General features: G+C 53.3%; 1 protein-coding gene across 1 annotated transcript in view; it reads left to right on the forward strand.

The window, feature by feature from the left end:
- Positions 1 to 19,724, forward strand: part of SCN5A (sodium voltage-gated channel alpha subunit 5) — a 93,937-nt gene that overhangs the window by 58,570 nt on the left and 15,643 nt on the right. Inside the window, exons 16-21 of the mRNA XM_042955342.1 lie at positions 974 to 1,330; positions 4,894 to 5,340; positions 6,626 to 6,781; positions 9,280 to 9,400; positions 10,320 to 10,474; positions 18,391 to 18,564. Of these exons, the coding sequence (XP_042811276.1) occupies positions 974 to 1,330; positions 4,894 to 5,340; positions 6,626 to 6,781; positions 9,280 to 9,400; positions 10,320 to 10,474; positions 18,391 to 18,564 (1,410 nt within the window). The remainder of the gene's footprint in view (positions 1 to 973; positions 1,331 to 4,893; positions 5,341 to 6,625; positions 6,782 to 9,279; positions 9,401 to 10,319; positions 10,475 to 18,390; positions 18,565 to 19,724) is intronic.

Here is a 19,724-nt window from a genome sequence, read left to right on the forward strand (position 1 = left end):
TTACTGCATACCCATTTCACAGATGAGGCGAGCAAGGCTTAAGTGAAACGAATTTCCCAAAGCCACGTGGCAAGGAGCAGGTGGGAGCCGGGTCTGCCGACAGCTCCCCTGCCTCCTGGTTTCAGAGTCAGCATGTGGGAACCTCTAATGCACATACAAATCATCTGGGGATCTTGTGAAACCACAGACACTCGTTTAGTAGGTCTAGGGTGATGCCAAACTGCTGGTCTGTGGACCACTCTGAGTGCAGAATGCCGGCGACGTCCACGCAGGGGGCTGGAGGAGATCAGGGAAGGCTTCCTGGAAGAGGTCTGGGCAATGTTGGGTTCACTGGGGGCTTGGAAGGCAGGATGGTAGGGGCAGTCGAGAAAGTGGAAGCTATGAGTTCTAACCCCGACTCCGCTGCCATGATCCAATGGACGCAGACAAGTTGCTGCACCCTTCAGGGCTGGCTTCTTCATCTGTCAGAGGAGGTGAGTGCCGGCCTCATGTGGTTATTGGGAGCCATCCTGAGTGAGGTGAGCCATCCTAAGCCCCGGCCTGGCACAGCAGGTATCCACTAAATGCTAAGCGCCTGCCCCCTTTCTCCGTGAGAACTGAGAGGAGAGAAGGTTGGAGGCAGTTGGGCAAATCAGAGATGGTTTGACCTGATGAGGATGAGCCTGGAAGAGGAAGGACATTCCAAGCTGGAGGAATCTACCGGGAAGTTCCTGGAAGTGAGCCTGAGTCGGAAGCCGGTGTAGGGACGGAGAGCAGGGCTGATGGGGGGCGGGGGGTGATCTGGACACGGTGACCTGACTCCCAGAGCAGCGCTCAGGGCGGTTGCCCTCGGGCTGTAGAGACGAACAGCAGTGTGCGCTCTTGGGGACACGTGCCCACAAGCTCCCTGGGTTTTCAGGCGGGAGCTAGTGGGGCAAGGGTGTCCGTGGGCAGCGGGAACCAGAGCGCCTCACAATGACGCCTCCCTCCCCAGCTGCGTGTCTTCAAGCTGGCCAAGTCGTGGCCCACGCTGAACACCCTCATCAAGATCATCGGGAACTCAGTGGGGGCGCTGGGGAACCTGACGCTGGTGCTGGCCATCATCGTGTTCATCTTCGCCGTGGTGGGCATGCAGCTCTTTGGCAAGAACTACTCAGAGCTGAGGCACCGCATCAGCGACTCGGGCCTGCTGCCTCGCTGGCACATGATGGACTTCTTCCACGCCTTTCTCATCATCTTCCGCATCCTCTGTGGGGAGTGGATCGAGACCATGTGGGACTGCATGGAGGTGTCTGGCCAGTCACTGTGCCTGCTGGTCTTCTTGCTCGTTATGGTCATTGGCAACCTTGTGGTAAGTTGGCCACACATACACCACACACACACTCACCCGCCCGGTCACCCGTCTGTCCATTCACTTGGCCTTCCTCCCGTGCATCCACTCGTTCACTCGGCCTTCCATCAAACTATCCGTCTACCCATCCGTCTCGCATCATCCCTTTACCCATCCATCCGTCCCCCTGTTCGTTACCTATCCTTTCGTCTGTCTCCTCATCCACCACCTCTGTACCCATTTACTCATCCCCCTACGCGCTTATCACCAGTCCATCGATTCACTTATCCGCTCATTCTTCCATCCCTCTGCCCGTCCACACACCTCCCGATCCAGCCACCCATCTACTTACCAGTCACCCACCCGCCAACTCGCCCATCCACTTGTCCACCTCTCTGTCGCTCTGTCTACCCAGTTACCAGTCCTATCTATTCATTCACTCCTCCGGCCGTCCCCACTTCCTCATTCTTTTACCCCCCCACTTCTCTGCCCATCCAAACCCATCCATCAACCCCTCTTCGTTCCTAAACGCACACGCACACCCCTACCTATCCGTCCATCCACCTGTCCATCCATCTGTCCATCCATCCATCGCCCACACTCTTACTCTCTTATCTGTCCCTCCACTCATTAATCCACCCCCACATCCATCTGGCAACGCACTCGTCCATTCACTCATTCACCAGTCCTATCCATCCGCCCATTTTCCATCCAGCTCTCTCCTTACTCACTCACTGATCCACCCATCCCTTCACATCACTTTTCATTTGTTTTTTCCTTCAATCACCCACCTCTTTACCTGCTTATTTATTGTATACTCGTCTTGTATCCATTAACTTATTTATTTATTCATCTACCCGCTATTATATTAGTTATTTACCACCAATGATGTATCACATCGTTTTTCAGTTCAGCTTAACAGCCATTTACTGAGCCCCTGCTGCATACAAAATATTGTGGCAGATGCCGTTGGGCATGCAGAGGTGAATGTGGCCCTGACATTGCTCACCAACGGGAGAGTGGGGAAGTGGAGAGTTCAAACAGGCCGGAAATAACTGTCAATCTGGTTAGAAGGATCAGAAGCATTAAGGAAGAGCCCGTGGGCACTGATCCCCTCCAGCAGGGGAAATCAAGGAAGGCTTCCTAGAGGAGGATTTGGAGCAGACCTGACAGGTGATGCTAGAGTGGGAAGGAGCAGAGGGAGTAAAGCACAGCTGTAGCAGGTGGTGGCCCAGGTAAGGCAGGGCCCATGGGATCTCGTATGTCATCCTGGGTAGCTATGCTGGCAGTCCCTGCTACCCTGTCATGAGGGACGCAGGCCTTTGTTCCCATGTCCACCTGTCTGTCCTAGAACATGTGCTTCTTGCCTTGTATCTTTAAATGTGGGGGATTCTGGAGTTGAGGGAGATCAAAAATCCAAATGCCAGAGAATGAGCTCTTGGAAGAGGCGAGTGAGTGGTTCAGGAAGAAGTCACTGTCCACTGCGGACGTGAAGCTACCCGCCTGAGCACATAGGTGGTCCGTACGTGCTCAGACATCACACCCGCACGGCCTGACTCCTGCTGTGTGGGCCGTGTAGACTCACAGTGTAGGGCTTGTGGTTGGCTCAAGTACCGTGGGCTGTAGGCTCCAGAGCCCTTCCCCAAGCCTGCCCGCTTTCTCCTCCAGTGTGCCCTAACCATGCAAGGGTGGGCCCGGTTCAGGTTGGGATCGGGCTTCCCCCAGCCCCACAGGTGGAGCCCAGAGAGGGGGCAGGGCATCGGTGCACAGTGCACCCCCCTCCTTTCCTTCTGCTGGCCGCCCCTCAGGATGGAGCCTCACTGAGCCCTGGCCCAGCCCCGGGGCCACCACACTGTGTATTCCAAGGAGGACGCGGGTATGCCAGGCTCTCAGCCCGGGGCCAGGCCCGCTGCCCTCACGCATACAGCCCTGCGATTTCCTAGCGGATCTGCCTGGGATGAGAAGATTAGAGGCCGCTGGAGGAGGGAAGCTAACGCAGCGCACACAGCCCCCACCCTGGTCGCCTCAGGAATTGGGCCGCTGCCGGGCGTGGGTGGAAGCGAGATTGCCATTGAAATGGGAAGTCATGATCAGGCAGGGGCTGGGGAGCGGCAGCGTGATTGACGGGGAAAGCGCTGGAAGAAACCAAGCCTCAGAAGCAGGCAACAAGGGAGGACCTGGCGCCTGGTAAGGGTGGACAGGGCTGCCCAGGCACCCCCCCCCTCGCTGCCCCCCAGCCTAGACTCCAGATACCTGGAGGCGAGGCACGGGGGAGGGCAGGGGGTCCGGGCTGGGCAACTGGGAGCAGAAGCAGGCCAGGCCTAGGCCAGTGTGGCCGAGGCCAGGGGCCAGGCCAGAGGTCAGTGTAGACAGCAGCCCTGAATCACATCACGTGCCCCACCCCCCAGGGGTGACATGAAAAGGGCTGCCAGGTGTCAAAAGCGATCATCTCCCCATGCAGAATGCCAGATCCTGCTCCTCAACCTTCCCATACTGTCCTTGTGAATGTGCACTCCTTAAAGGCGTGTTTCTGACTCCTGGCGCTCCAACTTGACTGCTGCTTTCTTCAGAATTCTCATCCCTAGCTCTCGGACTGGCACGAGGCATGTCTTAGGGGCTTGTGAGAAGCCAGAGAGGGGCCCAGAGTGGGTTACTAGTGAGAACTGCACACGCATCGTCACACAGCTCCCTGCCGAGGGGGCCCCCGTTGAGGGAACTCCCTTCTGGGGGCAGCTGGGAGGAAAAAGCACCAAGCCCCAGGTGGGGAGGTTGTGTCTCTGGCCTGTCAGCCTGACGACACGTGTGGGAACAAGCCCACCACCCTTTTCCCTTACCCTCCACGAGGCTGGGAAATGGACCCACGGCCACCCCCTTGTCACTCAGCAAAAGTGCTCTCTTTTTTTTTTTAAAAGCTAAAGCTTTGCACTTGCAGGGTGGTTTAACAGCGAGCAATAGTCCAGACCATGCAAAGAGAGACGGGTTTTGCACACCTCACTTAAGGAGTCTCTTAAGGACACAGGTAGAGTGTGTTCCACAGCAGAAGCCCCAGATTTTCAGGTGTCGAGCCAGTTCAGGGGCCCATCACCAGCCCCTCCTTCGCCAACAGATGTAGAAGTCCCTTCCCGGGAAAGTCTCCGGGAATTCTAGACTGCTTCTGGGTGGGATTCTGTCTTGTCCCTGGTGATCCCAGACCGGATCCCACTTCCCAGGGAGCAACGCTGTGCCCCTCCTAACCCCACAGTCCTCCATTACTCCCAAGGTAGCAAGGCTCTGTCTTGCAAGGTAGCAGGCCCTGTCTGGAGGAAGCCATGGTTCTCCCATTGACCCTGGGCCCGAATGCCTTCAACTCAGACTGTATCCGAGCCCTTGGGAAAAGGGATGGGAATTGGTCTTTCATTTATAGCCAAACTCACTATGTTCAAGACACCTGGAGCGTTAGGATGAGGGCCCAGGGCTCGCGCCCAGAGCTGTTTGCCGCGGCAGTCCTTAAGGTCCTTCGGCCTCAGTTTCCCCATAACGGACCCGAGGCCGAATGCCTCTGGTGTGGTGCCCGCCCCGATGGGCCGGATCTGTTGCCTCCACAGGTCCTGAACCTCTTCCTGGCTTTGCTGCTCAGCTCCTTCAGTGCAGACAACCTCACGGCCCCCGACGACGACGGGGAGATGAACAACCTCCAGCTGGCCCTGGCACGCATCCAGCGTGGCCTGCGCTTCCTCAAGCGGACCACCTGGGACTTCTGCTGTGGGCTCCTTCAGCGGGGGCCTCAGAAGCCCGCGGCCCTTGCCGCCCACGGCCAGCCGCCCCGCTGTGTGGCCACCTCCAGCTCCCCACCCCCACCGCCCCCAGAGCCAGAGAAGGCGCCTCCGGCCCGCAAGGAGACACGGTTTGAGGAAGACAAGCGGCCAGGCCAGGGCACCCCGGGGGATACAGAGCCTGTGTGTGTGCCCATTGCCGTGGCTGAGTCAGACACAGATGAGCAGGAGGAGGACGAGGAAAACAGCCTGGGCACAGAGGAAGAGTCCAGTAAGCAGGTGAGTGCCCCCCGCCCACCTGTGCAGCACCTGCACATACGGGGCCCAGGGGTCTGCTGTCCAGGGATCCCAGCCTCGCTCAGAGCAGCTGCCCCAGCAGGAACGGGATGGAGGTAGACGACAGGCCACTCCCAAAGGGCAGCCTCACACAGGGGTGCTGAGGCCAGCTGTCAACCCTCTCTTCCCAAGCCAGCCCGGAGGGGACCTAGGGACGGGCTGCTGTCCATCATTCATCTGATGCTAGCCATGAGAGCTGATCGCACGGAAAGGGGAACCAAGGTACGGCAAGAGAGAGGCTTGCTAGGAGTTCCTCATGCACCTGCGACAGAGCCAGACATCCTGGACCCCCGACCAGAATGTCCTAGTGGGGAAGGAGTGCAGTCTCCTGACCTCGCCACTGCCCTTTCCCCTCCTCCCAGGCCCAGGGCTAACTCTGAGATTTAAAAATAAGCCTCCCTGAGATGGCAGGTGTCAGAGACAGCACTATCTTATCTCCCAACCTGTTATTTTTAACACTTAGGACCAGAGTCTGGACAAAAGAGACGGTGCCCCCCGCCCCCTCAGGTTTCCCATGGCCTGAGCCAGGCTCAGATGGCTTCTCCTTAGGTCTTCAGGTCAGACAGTGAGTGGTTCTCTGTCCGGTTGGGCCTGTCCTGGCTGCTTCATTTAGGCCTGCCCTGAGCGGCTTTGCTGTGAGGAACAACGGTTCCCCGTGTGTAGAAGTGAATCTGAGGCTTCGGGCTAGCTTCCACAGCTTTCTGCCTCCCAGTGGTCCCGGAGGCCAGCTTCCGCCCCTTGAGTCAGACCAGGCTGCGGGACAGTGACAGTATGAGTTGGGAGAGGGCAACGTGGGTGTTGCCAGGACCACGGCTTCCAGTTATCTCCAGGATGCTCCTTTTCCTTTTCCCTTCCTTCTCTTGAGCCTGTTGACTCTGGCTCCCTGGGATGTGTGTGTGTGTGTGTGTGTGTGTGTGTGTGTGTGTGTGTGTAAGGAGTGCCGTGGGAACTCATGGGAGAAGTCAGCGTATCCTTCCTAAGTGGAGTTGCCAGCACTTTGGAGCTGGGCATCACAGCCCAGCTGCACCCTTCCAGGGAATGGGAGGAGGGGGAGATTTATGCCAGGCTGGCCAGGAGCCTCCCAGCGGCCCACTTCCGGCCCTGGAGGCCCTTGATCTTCAGTGAGAGGAGGCCCCATGAAGAGGGCAGGAGGCAGTGTTCCAGTCGCGTAGGCAGGGCCCTGGAAAACACTCTGGCTGGGTGGCTCACGGGCTGGGGGTCTCTTCAGCAGGAATCCCAGCCTGTTTCCGGCAGCCCAGAGGCCCTCCCAAAGCCCAGGGCCTGGAGCCAGGTGTCAGAGACCCCCTCCTCCGAGGCCAGTGTGGCTCAGGCAGACTGGCGGCAGCAGCGGAGAGTGGAGCCCCCGGCCCCAGGGTGCAGTGAGGTAACGCACACCTTTGTCCCTGAAGCCGGCTGGGTGCTGCTGCTTGGACTGGAGCCAGGCCGTGAGAGGCCCTGGCACACGCCTGCATTTGCTGGTGGGAACCGTAGCCGCTGTCATAGGCAGCGTGGGAAACCCGTCGACGGAGGGGAACGTGGGCAGGATGGGGGGAGGGATGGCTTGGGGCCCAGGGCTTCCGGGAAATTCTGGAAGCAGCCAGCCGAGACCCCTGATGCAGGACTAACCCTACACCTCCCTGTGTTCACCCCTCCTCACTCAGTTCCTGTGCTTTGCTCCTCTCTGCCAAACGTTTGTCCTATGAATTACCCCATCCCAGGGAACTTCAGGGGGCCCTGAGAACAAGTTCTTGGCACATTGCCCACCCTCCTTGACACTGGCAGGAGCCCTCTGGTTTGCCACAGACCCCACTTGCCTGACTTCATTCCACCACCTGCCTGGCCCCTGTAAGCATTGGAGTCGGCAGCCCCTGAGCTAAGGGACCATGGCTCTGCCCACTACGCCCCCGACCCTGCACACCCACCCCCACTCACCACGGAAGGGGGAGGTCAGGCGTTCAGAGACAGCGCTCCGTGGCTCTGGCCCTGCAGCCTGGCCCTGGCCGGCAGTTGTGACTTGCCCCAGCAGAGCACTACCCATTTTGCCGGGTCCCTGTCACGGGATGGGCTCGTGGGAGGCCTCGCGATCATGGTCATCTTTGGAGCACGAGCGCCCGCTACGGTCTTCACCCTGACGGTGCGGGTCGCACTTCTCCCCTGGAGGGTCTGACGCAGAAAGGCACCTGGAAACAGGAGGGGCACAAAAGTCGCAGAGAAGGGGGGGGCTCTCGTACTGGAATGTTGAAACGTCTTCCTTTCCTCAAATCAGTTCGTGGTGGGACCCATCAAAGGGAGAGAGAAGTGGGCTGGGTTTTCCTGGGAGAAGGACCCCTCATCTCACCTGCGGCGGGGTCCTGAAGGCTTGGCTCCCACCGGATGCCCCGCGGACTTTACGCAGCTCCGGTGTCTGAAGAAGTAGCACAGAGACCTCCTCGGGCTCGTGCCTTTCCCAGCTCCGCTGCGTAGTGAAGCTGGGGGCAGAAGGAGGAAGCCCTCCAAGGCACGGGGACCCCAAAAGGGCCACGGCTCCACCCTATACCCGGGCCCTCTCGACTTTCCCACCAGCGTCCAGCCCTTCCCCATCACAAACACCAAAACTTAAGAGGACTTTGAGAAACCAGAGGAGTGAGTCATGGGAGGAAGGGAAGAGAAGGCAGCTTCAGGAGCAGAGGCAGGCCCGGGAACTCAAACCAGCTCATCTCCAGGCGGAGCTGGAGATGCGGGCTTGCCCCCGTAGCTGGCGGCGTAGATGGGATCCGAAGCCACTGAAGGCTTCCCTTCCTTCTCAGAAGCCCCTGCCTCGGCCGTGCCATGGCTGTCTGTAGAGCGGGCTCCTAGAAGCAGAGTCTGAGACAGGCTTCCTGTGCAAGTGATTTACCGAGGGAGCGCCCTCAGAGAAGCCGATAGGGAAAGAAATGGGAGAAGCAGGGTGAGGCCAAGGAAGAAGCTGCGAAAGGCCAGTGCTGGATTCAGGCCTCAGCCTGGTCCGCTGGGAGCCCTGGAGCATGAGCTGCACATGGCCTTGTCCCACCCCAAGGCAAGGGGCTGGCCTTTTGTGTTCCCATAACGGTGCAACACTGTCAGCCGCCCCTGGCTTGGGCCGTAGCCCCCACGCCATTACCAGGGACGGCCGCCCCCGGCTGAAGACCGGGCTCTGGAGAAGGAGCCAGCTAAGCAGCCGGCGTTCACGGTGCCGTGGCTAAGAGGGAACTGGGCAGGGCACCAGCAGGCTCCACTACTGCGCCCCTGCACGCTGGAACCCACACGAGACTAACACAGACACTCACAAGGGCAGGCTGCGTGCACATGCCCGGCTGTAATCAGGTTATGCAAGGTCAGGGCAGCAGAACCCCGCCCAGCCGGGCAGGGACGTTCCCGATCTTTTCTTGCTTTTACTCCAGACCCTCCCTGTGAACTGGGTGAGAAGTGCGGGCTGGGTTGCTGGCCTGTTCTCTGCGTGTCTGACCTCACACCTGTATGTGCCTGTGCTCCTGGTCCTGACTCTGTTCCCCTGGTGGCACGTCTGTTGGCTCTGTGTGCCAAGCCACTACCGTGTATCCTTGGCCGGATGTGTCGGTGTTGCTGCCCGTGTCCGTTTGTTCCCGGCTGGATGCATTTCCCGTCCCCAGTGCCTTCCCTCCCCACACACCCCCTGCACCCCACACTAGACTCCAGCACAGACTCAGGACGCCCGAGGGGCCTCAGTTCAGCCCGGGGCAGGTCCCCACCCACCCGTCCACCCTGGGCTCAGATTTCCAGGGTGTGTAATGGAAAGTAGTCTGGGCACCTTCCCTTAGGGAGCCCCCGGCTGCCCCAGACTCTGGGCTCCAGGCTGGAGGCTTCCTCATGGCCCTCACCCACCCCACCCCACACCCCTGCCCACAGACTCAGGAGGACAGTTACTCGGAAGGGAGCACAGCAGACATGACCAACACTGCTGACCTCCTGGAGCAGATCCCTGACCTGGGTGAGGATGTCAAGGACCCAGAGGACTGCTTCACCGAAGGTACTGCCCGGCGTGGCCCTTCGCCCCGGCCTCTGCCCCGCCCAGAGGGGCAGGACGACCAGGAGCAATTTGGGGCCAGGGGCCATGTGGCACCGCACCCTGTCCCTGATGCTTGCCCTCTCTACCCCATTCCTCGTGACCCCAGGGCCCCTCCTCGTGCCCAGGACTTGAATCACGGCAAGTCTGCCCGCGGAGTGCTGGGCTGGGCAGTGTGGGTCAGCGGCACCGAGGACCGGCGACGTTGCGTTGGTAGTCGTAGTGACACTGTGTTGGTAGCACGGCAGGGACGCCATCGTCTTCACCTGTGCCCCCAGGTGGGCACGGTGCCCGGCACGCCGTGGGCCTTCTGTAAATACCTGTGGGTGTGACCTGTGGCCGTGCTGGTCGCCGGCGTCTGTAACTCTACGGATGGGTGGTGTATTCGCAAGGCGGCTGGGGCTAAAATGAGAGCTCGCCCTCCACGCGTGGCCTGTCATCTGGGGCTTTCAGTGAGCGGTCTGCCCTTCCCAAGGTTCAAAAACTGCAAACATGGACAAGGCCCGGGGACAGAGCGCCCCAGAGCACCCCAGGGGTTCGGGAATATTTCCCCAGGGGGAGAGTTTCCCAGATGAGCAGAGGAGAAGCAGGAGCCCAGCCCAGCCCCAGCCTTCCCCCCACCCCAGACCTGCCAGGCCCTTTAGCCACTCACTGGGTGCCCAGTCCACGCGGCCTTTCCCTGGAGTTCCTGCTGAGCGTGGGCCCCGAGGACGGCACCACGGTGCTTCCTGCCGTCCACCACCCCCGCCCGCCCCGTTCTTTACTCCACATCATACCCTCTTTCTCTCAGTCACTCCTTCCACCATCCGACCTTCCGCCATCGGGCGTGGGCATTGGCAGGCCCCGGCCTGGGCCTGACCCCTCCCCCTCCCCACCCCCGCAGGCTGCGTCCGGCGCTGTCCTTGCTGCGCCGTGGACACCACGCAGGCCCCGGGGAAGGTCTGGTGGCGGCTGCGCAAGACCTGCTATCGCATCGTGGAGCACAGCTGGTTCGAGACATTCATCATCTTCATGATCCTGCTCAGCAGCGGAGCACTGGTACCCTCCTGGGGATGCAGGGTTGGGCAGAGAGGGATGGAGGAGGGGAGGAGGGCGGGGAAGGGAAGTCTCCCGCTGGAGAGGCTGGGGAGGAGACCGGAAACTGGGGCAGAGCCTCTGCTGAAGATGTGCTTCCCCCGCCCCCCCCCCCCCCCCCGGGAGCGGGAGTCAGCCCACAAACTCCCAACACCACGGCACGTACGGAGGTCAGAGCAGGAAGGGCTCACAGAGGTCATCTTTCCAGACCCCCGTGTTCCACAAAAGGGGGGTGATTTGCCCCCAGTTCACAGCACCCAGCTGGCATAGGTCGCAGGTCACCAGCCTCCTACCCCCCAAGCTCCGGTGACACACCCAGCTGCAAACAGCCCCGTCAGGCCGTTTCAGTGCAGTTAACAATGCTGGCTGATGTGACACTGGTAGTTTTACTTATTCCCCGTCTTCTAGGGCGAGAGGCCATGCTCTGCAGGCTACACAGTATCACCTTGGATCCTGACAATAGCCCTTTGTAAAAACGTTAAATGACTTGCCTAAGGTCCCACCTCACTCAGCAGCAGACGTGGTATTTGAACCCAGGCGGTCAGATTCCAGAGTCCTTTGTCTTGAGCTTCTGTTCGTTCAAGAGGCCTTTTCTAAGCTCTCCTTGTATCTAGGCCTATGAGCCATGGGGGGCAGCAAGAGGAGGAGACCCCAACCCCAGCCTCAGTGGCTCAGAGTCTAGTTGGGGAAACCAGATTCAGTAGGTTTGGGGTAGAGATCAGCTCCAGAGAGACAACGGAACAAGAATGGAGTAAATGGCTGGGAGGTCAGGGGGACTGGAGCGGTCAGGAAGATTCCCTGGAGACAGCAAGTGCAGCTGGACTGTGGAGGACAAGGAGGTTTGACCAAGCACCCGATTCTGACCTCTCAGTCCTTCTAGGAGGAGATGGGACAGCCCCGGAGAGAGTTCTAGAAGATGCTGGTGAGCAGGGAGACAGGTGGTCAAGCAGGCAGAAGAGATAGTAACTTTCCTGGCCGCAGGGAGGAAGCGCTTGATATTGCTGGGGAGGTGAGAACCCCATGGATGAGTAGCAAACAGGGAATGCTTTGAACTGTAGAGCGAGAGAGAGGGGCACTTTGACCCAAGGCTATGTGCCTCCACTCTGTGCTGCCTCCTGCGGGGGCAGGCCATGGGGAGGCACTGCGGCTGTCACTCCTAAATCTCTGGGCCCACCCCATTCTGTACTGCCCTCCCCTGTCCCAGAGTGGGCCTGGAGCCATGACTTGCAGGCTGCGTGCTGTTTTACCATCGGCAGCTAGAGCCAAATCTCTGTAGGCTTCAGAGAAGGATGATTTGACAATATGTTAACGAGTTTTGTTTTTAAACAGCCACAAACAAGGGCAGCCAGAGCCATGTAGTCTGGGCTGTGGAGGAAAAACTCAGCCTGGCATAAGTGAGGAGGAGGTTTGGCAAGCAAATGGTGAATCTAATCAGGGTAGACAGCCAAGCACAGTTTAAAAAAAAACCACGTCGATGATATATTGAGAAAAAGAAGTCTGAGTGTGTTATTTAAAGTTATAAACTTGTTTAACAGAAAGCAAACTATATATCCCTTCCAAACTGTTGGAGGGAATTTTCTTTTAAAGAAAACAGAGCTCTTACAGCAAAAGATAGGAGAAAAAAGAAGGAACAAGGAAACATGAAACCAGGAAACAGAAAATAATATGGCGGAGGCAAAATCAAATATGTGCTTTAATAATAACAGTAACTGGATAAAATTCATCTTTTAAAAGGAAAGGACTCTGAATGGATTTCTTTTAATACTTATTTATCTATTTTGAGAGAGAGAGAGCACAAGCAGGGGAGGGGCAGAGAGAGAATCCCAAGCAGGCTCCATGCTGTCAATGCAGAGCCCTACCCGGGGCTTGATCTCACGAATAATGAATTCACAACCTGAGCCAAAATCAAGAGTCAGATGCTTAACTGACTGAGCCTTCCAGGTGCCCCTGAATGGATTTAAGACAAAAACAGGGGCGCCTGGGTGGTTCAGTAGGTTAAGCATCCGACTCCAGCTCAGGTCATGATCTCACAGTCCATGAGTTCAAGCCCTGCGTCGGGCTCTGTGCTGACAGCTCACAGCCTGGAGCCTGCTTCTGATTCTATGTCTCCCTCTCTCTCTGCCCCTTCCCTGCTCATGCTCTGTCTCTCTGTCTCAAAAATAAATAAAAACATTTAAGAGCAAAATTAAAAAAAAAACCTTCCACTATGTGTTTTTAAATGACAAACCAAAATGGTGTCACTCAGAAATATTAAATGTAAAATAATAAGATATATCAGACAAATGTAAATACAATGACTACAAAACTAGAGTGTTTTTGTTTGTTAACATTAAACAAGGTTTAACTCAACATAAGAAGCTTGAGATAAAACCAAGCAGATCCAAGCTATAATTAAAAAAAAACTATTATAAATATATTTTTGCTTGGGATTGCATAGCACTTATATCAAACAAAAACTATTAGAATAAAAAGACAAGAAAAAAGTGGCAACAGTGTAACAGTACAGGGAGATTTTACCACACTTCTATTAGTTCTTGACAAATCACATAGAAAGAACAAAACAATGAGAGATCTAAAATATATGTATATACAATTTTATCTAACCTAATAATAGAAATAATAACATTTAAATAGCACCCACTATGTACCAGACCCTGTTGTAAGCATTTTACAAAGATTCATTCATTTGATTCTCACAATAACCCTAAGAGATAAGTACTAGTATTAAGTCTATTTTACAGATAATGAAAGTGCTAGATATGGCAAAAATAGAAATAAAAAAACAATAACAACAATAATCCTTAAAAGTGTAAAAGTCATTCTTAAACTTTGGGTCAAACAGAAAATAGTTTGGTGGTAGGTTCATCAGTGTTCATTATATTAATAAGTAAGTAAATAAGTAAAATATAGAGGCTACTCATGGACCGAAGATGACAGTGTGTTGTAAATCAGAGATTATGATTCAACCAATTCTGTCCGCTTGAGATCTAGAAAAATAAGAAAAAAAATTAGAAGGAGAGAAAAAAAGCTGGCTGGGGGAATAAAAAACTAGAAAATAATAATACTGAGAGTACTGCTTATGGGATGCAGCCAAAGCTGTAATAAGAGGAAAATTCATAGACTTAAACACTTTTATTATTAAACAGAAAGAATGTAAATTGATTAATTATTTAACTCAAGAAATTACAAACATAACAACAAAATCATCTTAAGGAAAATGAGGAAATAATTAATAAAATTTTAAAAACAAATTAATCAGAAAATAAATAATAAAACTGATATGAAATTCCAAAGCTGATTCCTTGAAAAATTAAAATAATAAAACAGATAAACCACTAGCTAATCTGATCCCTCACATCTCCAAGCATTAATTCTTCTGCATTCTCAAGGAAGAAAATAATTCCAATCCTATTTAAAATATTCTAGTGTGGGGCACCTGGGTGGCTCAGTCTGTTAAGTGTACAATCTTGGTTTCAGCTCAGCTCATGATCCCAGGGTCATGGGATTGAGCCCTGTGTTGGGCTCCACACTGAGCATAGAGCCTGCTTAAGATCCTCTCTCCCTCTGCCCCTGTCTCCTGCTTGTGTGCTCTCTTTCTCTCTAAAATGTAAAATAAAATAATAAAATTAAACTAAATTAAATTAAAAATAAAATAAAATATAAAAATGTTCTAGTCTATGAAGAAAGTCTATACATTCTTTTTATGTAAGTTAAATAATGCTGATTTTTAAAAACCAGTTTTCATACACCATATTTATAAACAGTGATGCAAAAATCCTGAAATACTTGCAAATAAGATCCAACAATATATTTTTTTAAGTCAGTACATCATAGCCAAGTATATTCTAAAATGGCAGAATAATGCCATACTAGGAAATCTATTTATATGAATAGGACAGAGATGAAAACCGTAGTTACCTCAATGAATGCCTGACTTTTAAAACTCTAGTAAGAATAGAAATAAAATATATTTCCTTAGTTTAGAGAAAAACTCATTCTCAAATTAGCTTCTATTATCATCATTAGTAGTAAAGCACTTGAAACATTTTTATTAAAGTCAGGACTAGGAAGATGATTTAACTACTTTTTAGTGGTTGTTCCATTATTTAGTAATAATCTTGAAGCACTAGCTGCCCAATTAATAAAAGTAAACATAAAAGATAAAAATTAGAAAATAGGAGAATTGGGGGCACCTGGGTAGCTCAGTCCATTAAGCAATCAGCTTCAGCTCAGGTCATGATTTCACTGTTCATGAGTTTAAGCCCCACATCAGGCTCTGTGCTGACAGCATGGAGCCTGCTTGGGATTCTCTCCTTCTCCTGTTTTTCTCTACCCCTCACCTGCTTGCACTTTCTCTCAAAATAAGAAAGAAAGAAAAAGAAAGAAAGAAAGAAAGAAAGAAAGAAAGAAAGAAAGAAAGGAGGGAGGGAGGGAGGAAGGAAGGAAGGAAGGAAAGAAAGAAAAAGAAAGAAAGAAAGAAAGAAAAAGAAAGAAAGAAAGAAAGAAAAAGAAAGAAAGAGAGAAAGAAAGAAAGAAAAGAAAGAAAAGGAAGAAAGAAGGAAAGAAAGGGTGGAAGGGAAAGAGAAAGAAAATAGAAGAATTGGAGTTAAGGTAGTCAAGTATAAAATAAGTTAAAATAATAGAAATAAATATAACTGAAGCATTACTTGTAGATAATGATTGCTAGAAAAATTTTAAAACCTACTACATGGCCAGTTATAAAATAAATACACAAAGAATTGTTGCTGCTGTTTTATTCTAACAGAAACCATTTAGTCATAAGTAATATTTCTGGAATAGTCCTTATTTGCCAGACATTGTAAACACAAAATAAGTGGGAATAAATATTGCATGAGATGTATAAGAGGTACATGAAGAAAACTCTAAAACTTAGCTAAGCAATGCAGAAAAAGACAGACCAATAAATATACTATAAATATACTCTGGTCTTGGGTAGGAAGGTTCCATATTACATCCTAATGCAGTTAATGCATTAAGTGCAATAACGATAAGTTTGCAACATTTTTCAGGGAATTGGACGAAAGACTGCTAAATTTTATCTTGAAGATTACTAAAAATGGCCAGGAAAATTCATATGATATTAATTCAGGACAGCACACAGACAGGTTCAATAAATTTTAGCAAAGACAGAAATGTAGTTTATATGATAAAGTTGACTTCTAATCTGTGGATTGGAAGTGTATTCTTTAATAAAGCGTCATAGCACTGACAAGCCACTCTGAAAAAAATATTAAAATGGATATTTGCTCTTCACCAAAATATATTGGATTTTTACAGTTGTAATATAAAATAATGAAACTAGAAAGTTAAAAAGAAAAAAGAAGAAAAGAAGGGCCATCTTTTGTCCTAGCCTTAGACTAGGTAAGGGCTTTCTTAACGTGATCCTGAAGGTTTTAGTAGGTGAAAATCATAATGAATGACAGGATTACATTAGATATAATAATAAATGAAAATGAAGTATGGAACTTCCGTACGGTAAACAAAAATAAACAAGATTTTTTTTTAAAGGTTGAATTTTTTTTTTGCTCTTTCAAGTTTTTAGTTAAATTTCAGTGAGTTTTATTAGTGTAATATTAGTTTCAGTGTAATATTAGTGATTCATCACGTATATACGTGCTCATCACAAGTGCCCTCCTTAATCCCCATCACCTATTTCTCCCATCTCCCCACCCACCTCCCCTCCAGCGACCCTCAGTTCGTTCCCCGTCGTTAAAAATCTGTTTCCTGGTTTGCCTTTTTTTCCCCCTTCCCCTATGTTCCTTCATCTGTTTTGTTTCTTAAATTCCACATAGGAGTGAAATCAGAGATCTGTCTTTCTCTTACTGACTTACTTAGCAAAATACCCTCTAGTTCCATTCATGTCATTGCAAACGGCAGGATTTCATTCTTTTTTGTGGCTGAGTGCTATTCCATTGTATAGATGTACCACACCTTCATTAGTCACCAGGCAATGGATAAACTAAACAAGATTTAAAGGCACACAACTAGGACAAGTTGTATATAACAAAGAATAACGTCTCTGAATAAACCAGACACTCAAATAAAAAAAAAAAAAAAAAATTAGAGAAGATGAACAGGCAGGTCGCACAAGGAACACTGCCCATATCCAAGGAAATGATGTCAGCATGGCCAGTAATAAAATACATGACAATGTAACAAATTGCAGTTTCCATGCCTCAGGCTAGGAAAAGTGACGAGAAACCCCAGCACCGTCAGTGGCGTGGGGAACAAAGAGCCAGCTTCCTCGACTGTGCAGGGAATGTCTATCGGCTTCCCCTGCTGGAGATCCTGTTCCCCATCTGTACCAGAAGTACACCTTGGACCCGGCACCCCAATTCTGGACATGGATCCTCAACACATAATCATTCACGTTGTTCGCTGCGATGTTGTTTCTACTAGGGATAGATTGGAAACAGCTGCAATGTTCGTTCATAGGCATGTGAGCTCAGTAAACAAGAGTTATGTGCAAATAATGAAACAGGATGCGGCCGTCTAAAAGAATGCTAGGTAGCTACTGCCGGTCACATTACAGAGTAGGTAAACACAAGAGATTGTTGAGTGGAAAAAGAAGCTTAAAAGCAGAGCATATCTTAGCAAATTGGGTGCTGTCATATGCACACAAGTAGCGAGTGTTGAAAAGAATGTTCACCTAAATGTTAGCAGTGGTAACTGTAATGTCATGAAATCAGAAGGGCCTCCTGCTCTTCTTTAGGATTTCTAGATTATTTAATTTTTTTGTAAGAAGCACACATTTTTGTAATCAGGAAAACACACACACACACACACACACACACACACACACACACACCTACTTTTCATCTTGAACAACTCCCAGAGTCCATTTTGGGACCTGAGTTCTCCTGTGTCCTGTCTACGCTGACTGGGCTAGCCATATAGATGCCTGGGCAGGGCACACCAGGGCTGACAGCGCTGGCCACCGGGGGCCCCAGTGACTCACTTGGGCCCCGCGGGCAGGCAGGGAGGCCCAGAGCAACGGGCGGAGGTGGCTCCCCGGGGCCCCCAGTGACGTGTTCAGTTGCCTAGACTGGGATCCCCCGAGCACACCAAGCGGGGACAGATGGGGACAGGAGGTGCAAGAGGGCAACTGGGACGGGGCAAGGGTTCCTCTGTCGGCTCAGGAAGCGGGGCTGAGGCGGGAACGAGGCGGTGGACAAAGACACGTTGTAGAGTGTTAGGAACACTCGAGAGTGTTAGCAAGCGGGAGCTTCCCGATCCCCAGGATAATGAGTCGCGCATCCTCCAACCGTCTTCTTGACAAACCGCCTTCACCGGCGCTTACCGGAAATTTTCCTTCGGATCAGCTCTCACTGGCTTTTGTGTCTCTACATAAACGCATTGGAGAGAGAGACCTAATGGTCGTTACCACTGGAAACCAATTTCATTTCCCGTGAAAAGTAGGTAACCTCGTAAAGAGAGGAACGGCGCAGTGGAATGAAAACAACAAAGAGAGGGTTTACGGTGCTCTCGGCCGAAGGGCCGTGGGCCGAGCCCGCGCCCCCTCACGCTCCTGGTTAACACGGGGGATCAGCACGTCTGAGGAAGGTCTCAACGGTGCGCTGGCTCAGAACTGAGCCTCGCTCCTCGGTGGGAAGGGAGCAGCCTTCTCACCGCGCGTTGCGCCTTGCTGTCCACGCGCCCCACGAGCCACCGGCGGAGCGCGCGCTCCCGGGAGAGCGCGCGGATCCAGTCCAGCGTGATCACCCCGGAAGGGCCCCTCCGCTACGTGCCTCCCCTCTGCTCCCGCCCCCTCGGGCCGGGATGAGGGGAGCGAGTCTCGCGCGGAGCGGGATCGGCCGTGGTCTGGACGTCACGGGTGCCGCCCTTGGCCCGGTCTGCAGGCCTTCGAGGACATCTACCTAGAGGAGCGGAAGACCATCAAGGTTCTGCTGGAGTATGCTGACAAGATGTTCACCTACGTCTTCGTGCTGGAGATGCTGCTCAAGTGGGTGGCCTACGGCTTCAAGAAGTACTTCACCAACGCCTGGTGCTGGCTGGACTTCCTCATCGTGGACGTGAGTGTGGACCGGAAGGGACGGGAGGAGGGGAGCTCGGTGGCCAGGGTGGGAAGGAGCTGAATGGGAGGGACGGAAGGGCAGAATGACAGGGCGGGGGGGGGGGGGGGGGAGTCCGCAGGCCGACGCGGAGGCACGTGGCTGGGCCGCAGAGCAGGCAGAGGGGAAGGAGGCCACGCCCCCGTCGCAGGAGAGACCCAGGCCCCGCCCATAACGTTCCCAGTCTGGGGGGAATCGGAGCGTGGGTCTGGCCGTCAGCACCCCGGTTTTGGGAGACAGAGGAGCCGGGGGAGGGGGGGGGAGACCGAGGCTTCTGGGGGAGACTGGACTCCCTAAGGGGGAGAGTGAGGAGCAGTCCAGGCAGGAGCGCGAGCCAGGACAGGGGTGGGGCCCCCTCCCAGGAGGGCCGGAAGTCAGGGGGCAGACCAGCCTGTATCAGAGCACCCGCTACGCGTCTTGTGAAGCGGCTGTCAGGCCCACTAGTTAGGTCGCCGGTTCGGATCCTCTGCGCCCACACATGGTAGGAGGCCGTGTGGACAGAGTGAGCCAAAGGCCAGAGGGGACAGGGCCGGTGAAGGGATTCTGGTCAGGCAGCGGGGGATCCTCCGGGCTCAGGTAGAAGGTACCACTTGGGGAGGATGAGAAAGGGGTACAGGAAGGCAGAAAGCCACGAACGCTGGCTGAGGGGTTCTGGGTGGGTGCCCTGGACGACTGGGGAGGCGGGCACAGCTTCCCTGCCTGTCCCGGGAGGGTGGAGGGCGGGAGGCGCCACGTCTTCTGAGCGCCCGGTTGGCAGATGGAGCGGGGGGGCGGGGGGGGGCCTGCCCCACGGCTACCCAGGCCCCAGGACGCTGCCGGGTGCCAAGCACGATGCGTGCAGGGTCCCCCTGGGCTCCTGAGCACAGTGGCGTGTGAGAAGAGCCAGAGGGGAGCCCGAGAGCAGGGTGTGGAACAGCCTCGGGCCTGCACTCACTGAGGGCAGAGGGAACGGCCAGGGGCTCAGGTGAGGGCTCGCCATCTGGTTGCAGCGGGTCCTACAGAAGGTGGGTCCACATCCGAAGCCGGGTAAGAGCTTTCCGGAGGGCACCTGTGGCTTCTGGGCTTGGCCTTAGGCTCCGCCCACCAGCAGGGGCTGTCCTTCACGTGGCTGCAGAAGAGGC

The sequence above is a fragment of the Panthera leo genome, chromosome C2 (genome assembly GCF_018350215.1).
Source record: "Panthera leo isolate Ple1 chromosome C2, P.leo_Ple1_pat1.1, whole genome shotgun sequence".
Classification (NCBI taxonomy): domain Eukaryota; kingdom Metazoa; phylum Chordata; class Mammalia; order Carnivora; family Felidae; genus Panthera; species Panthera leo.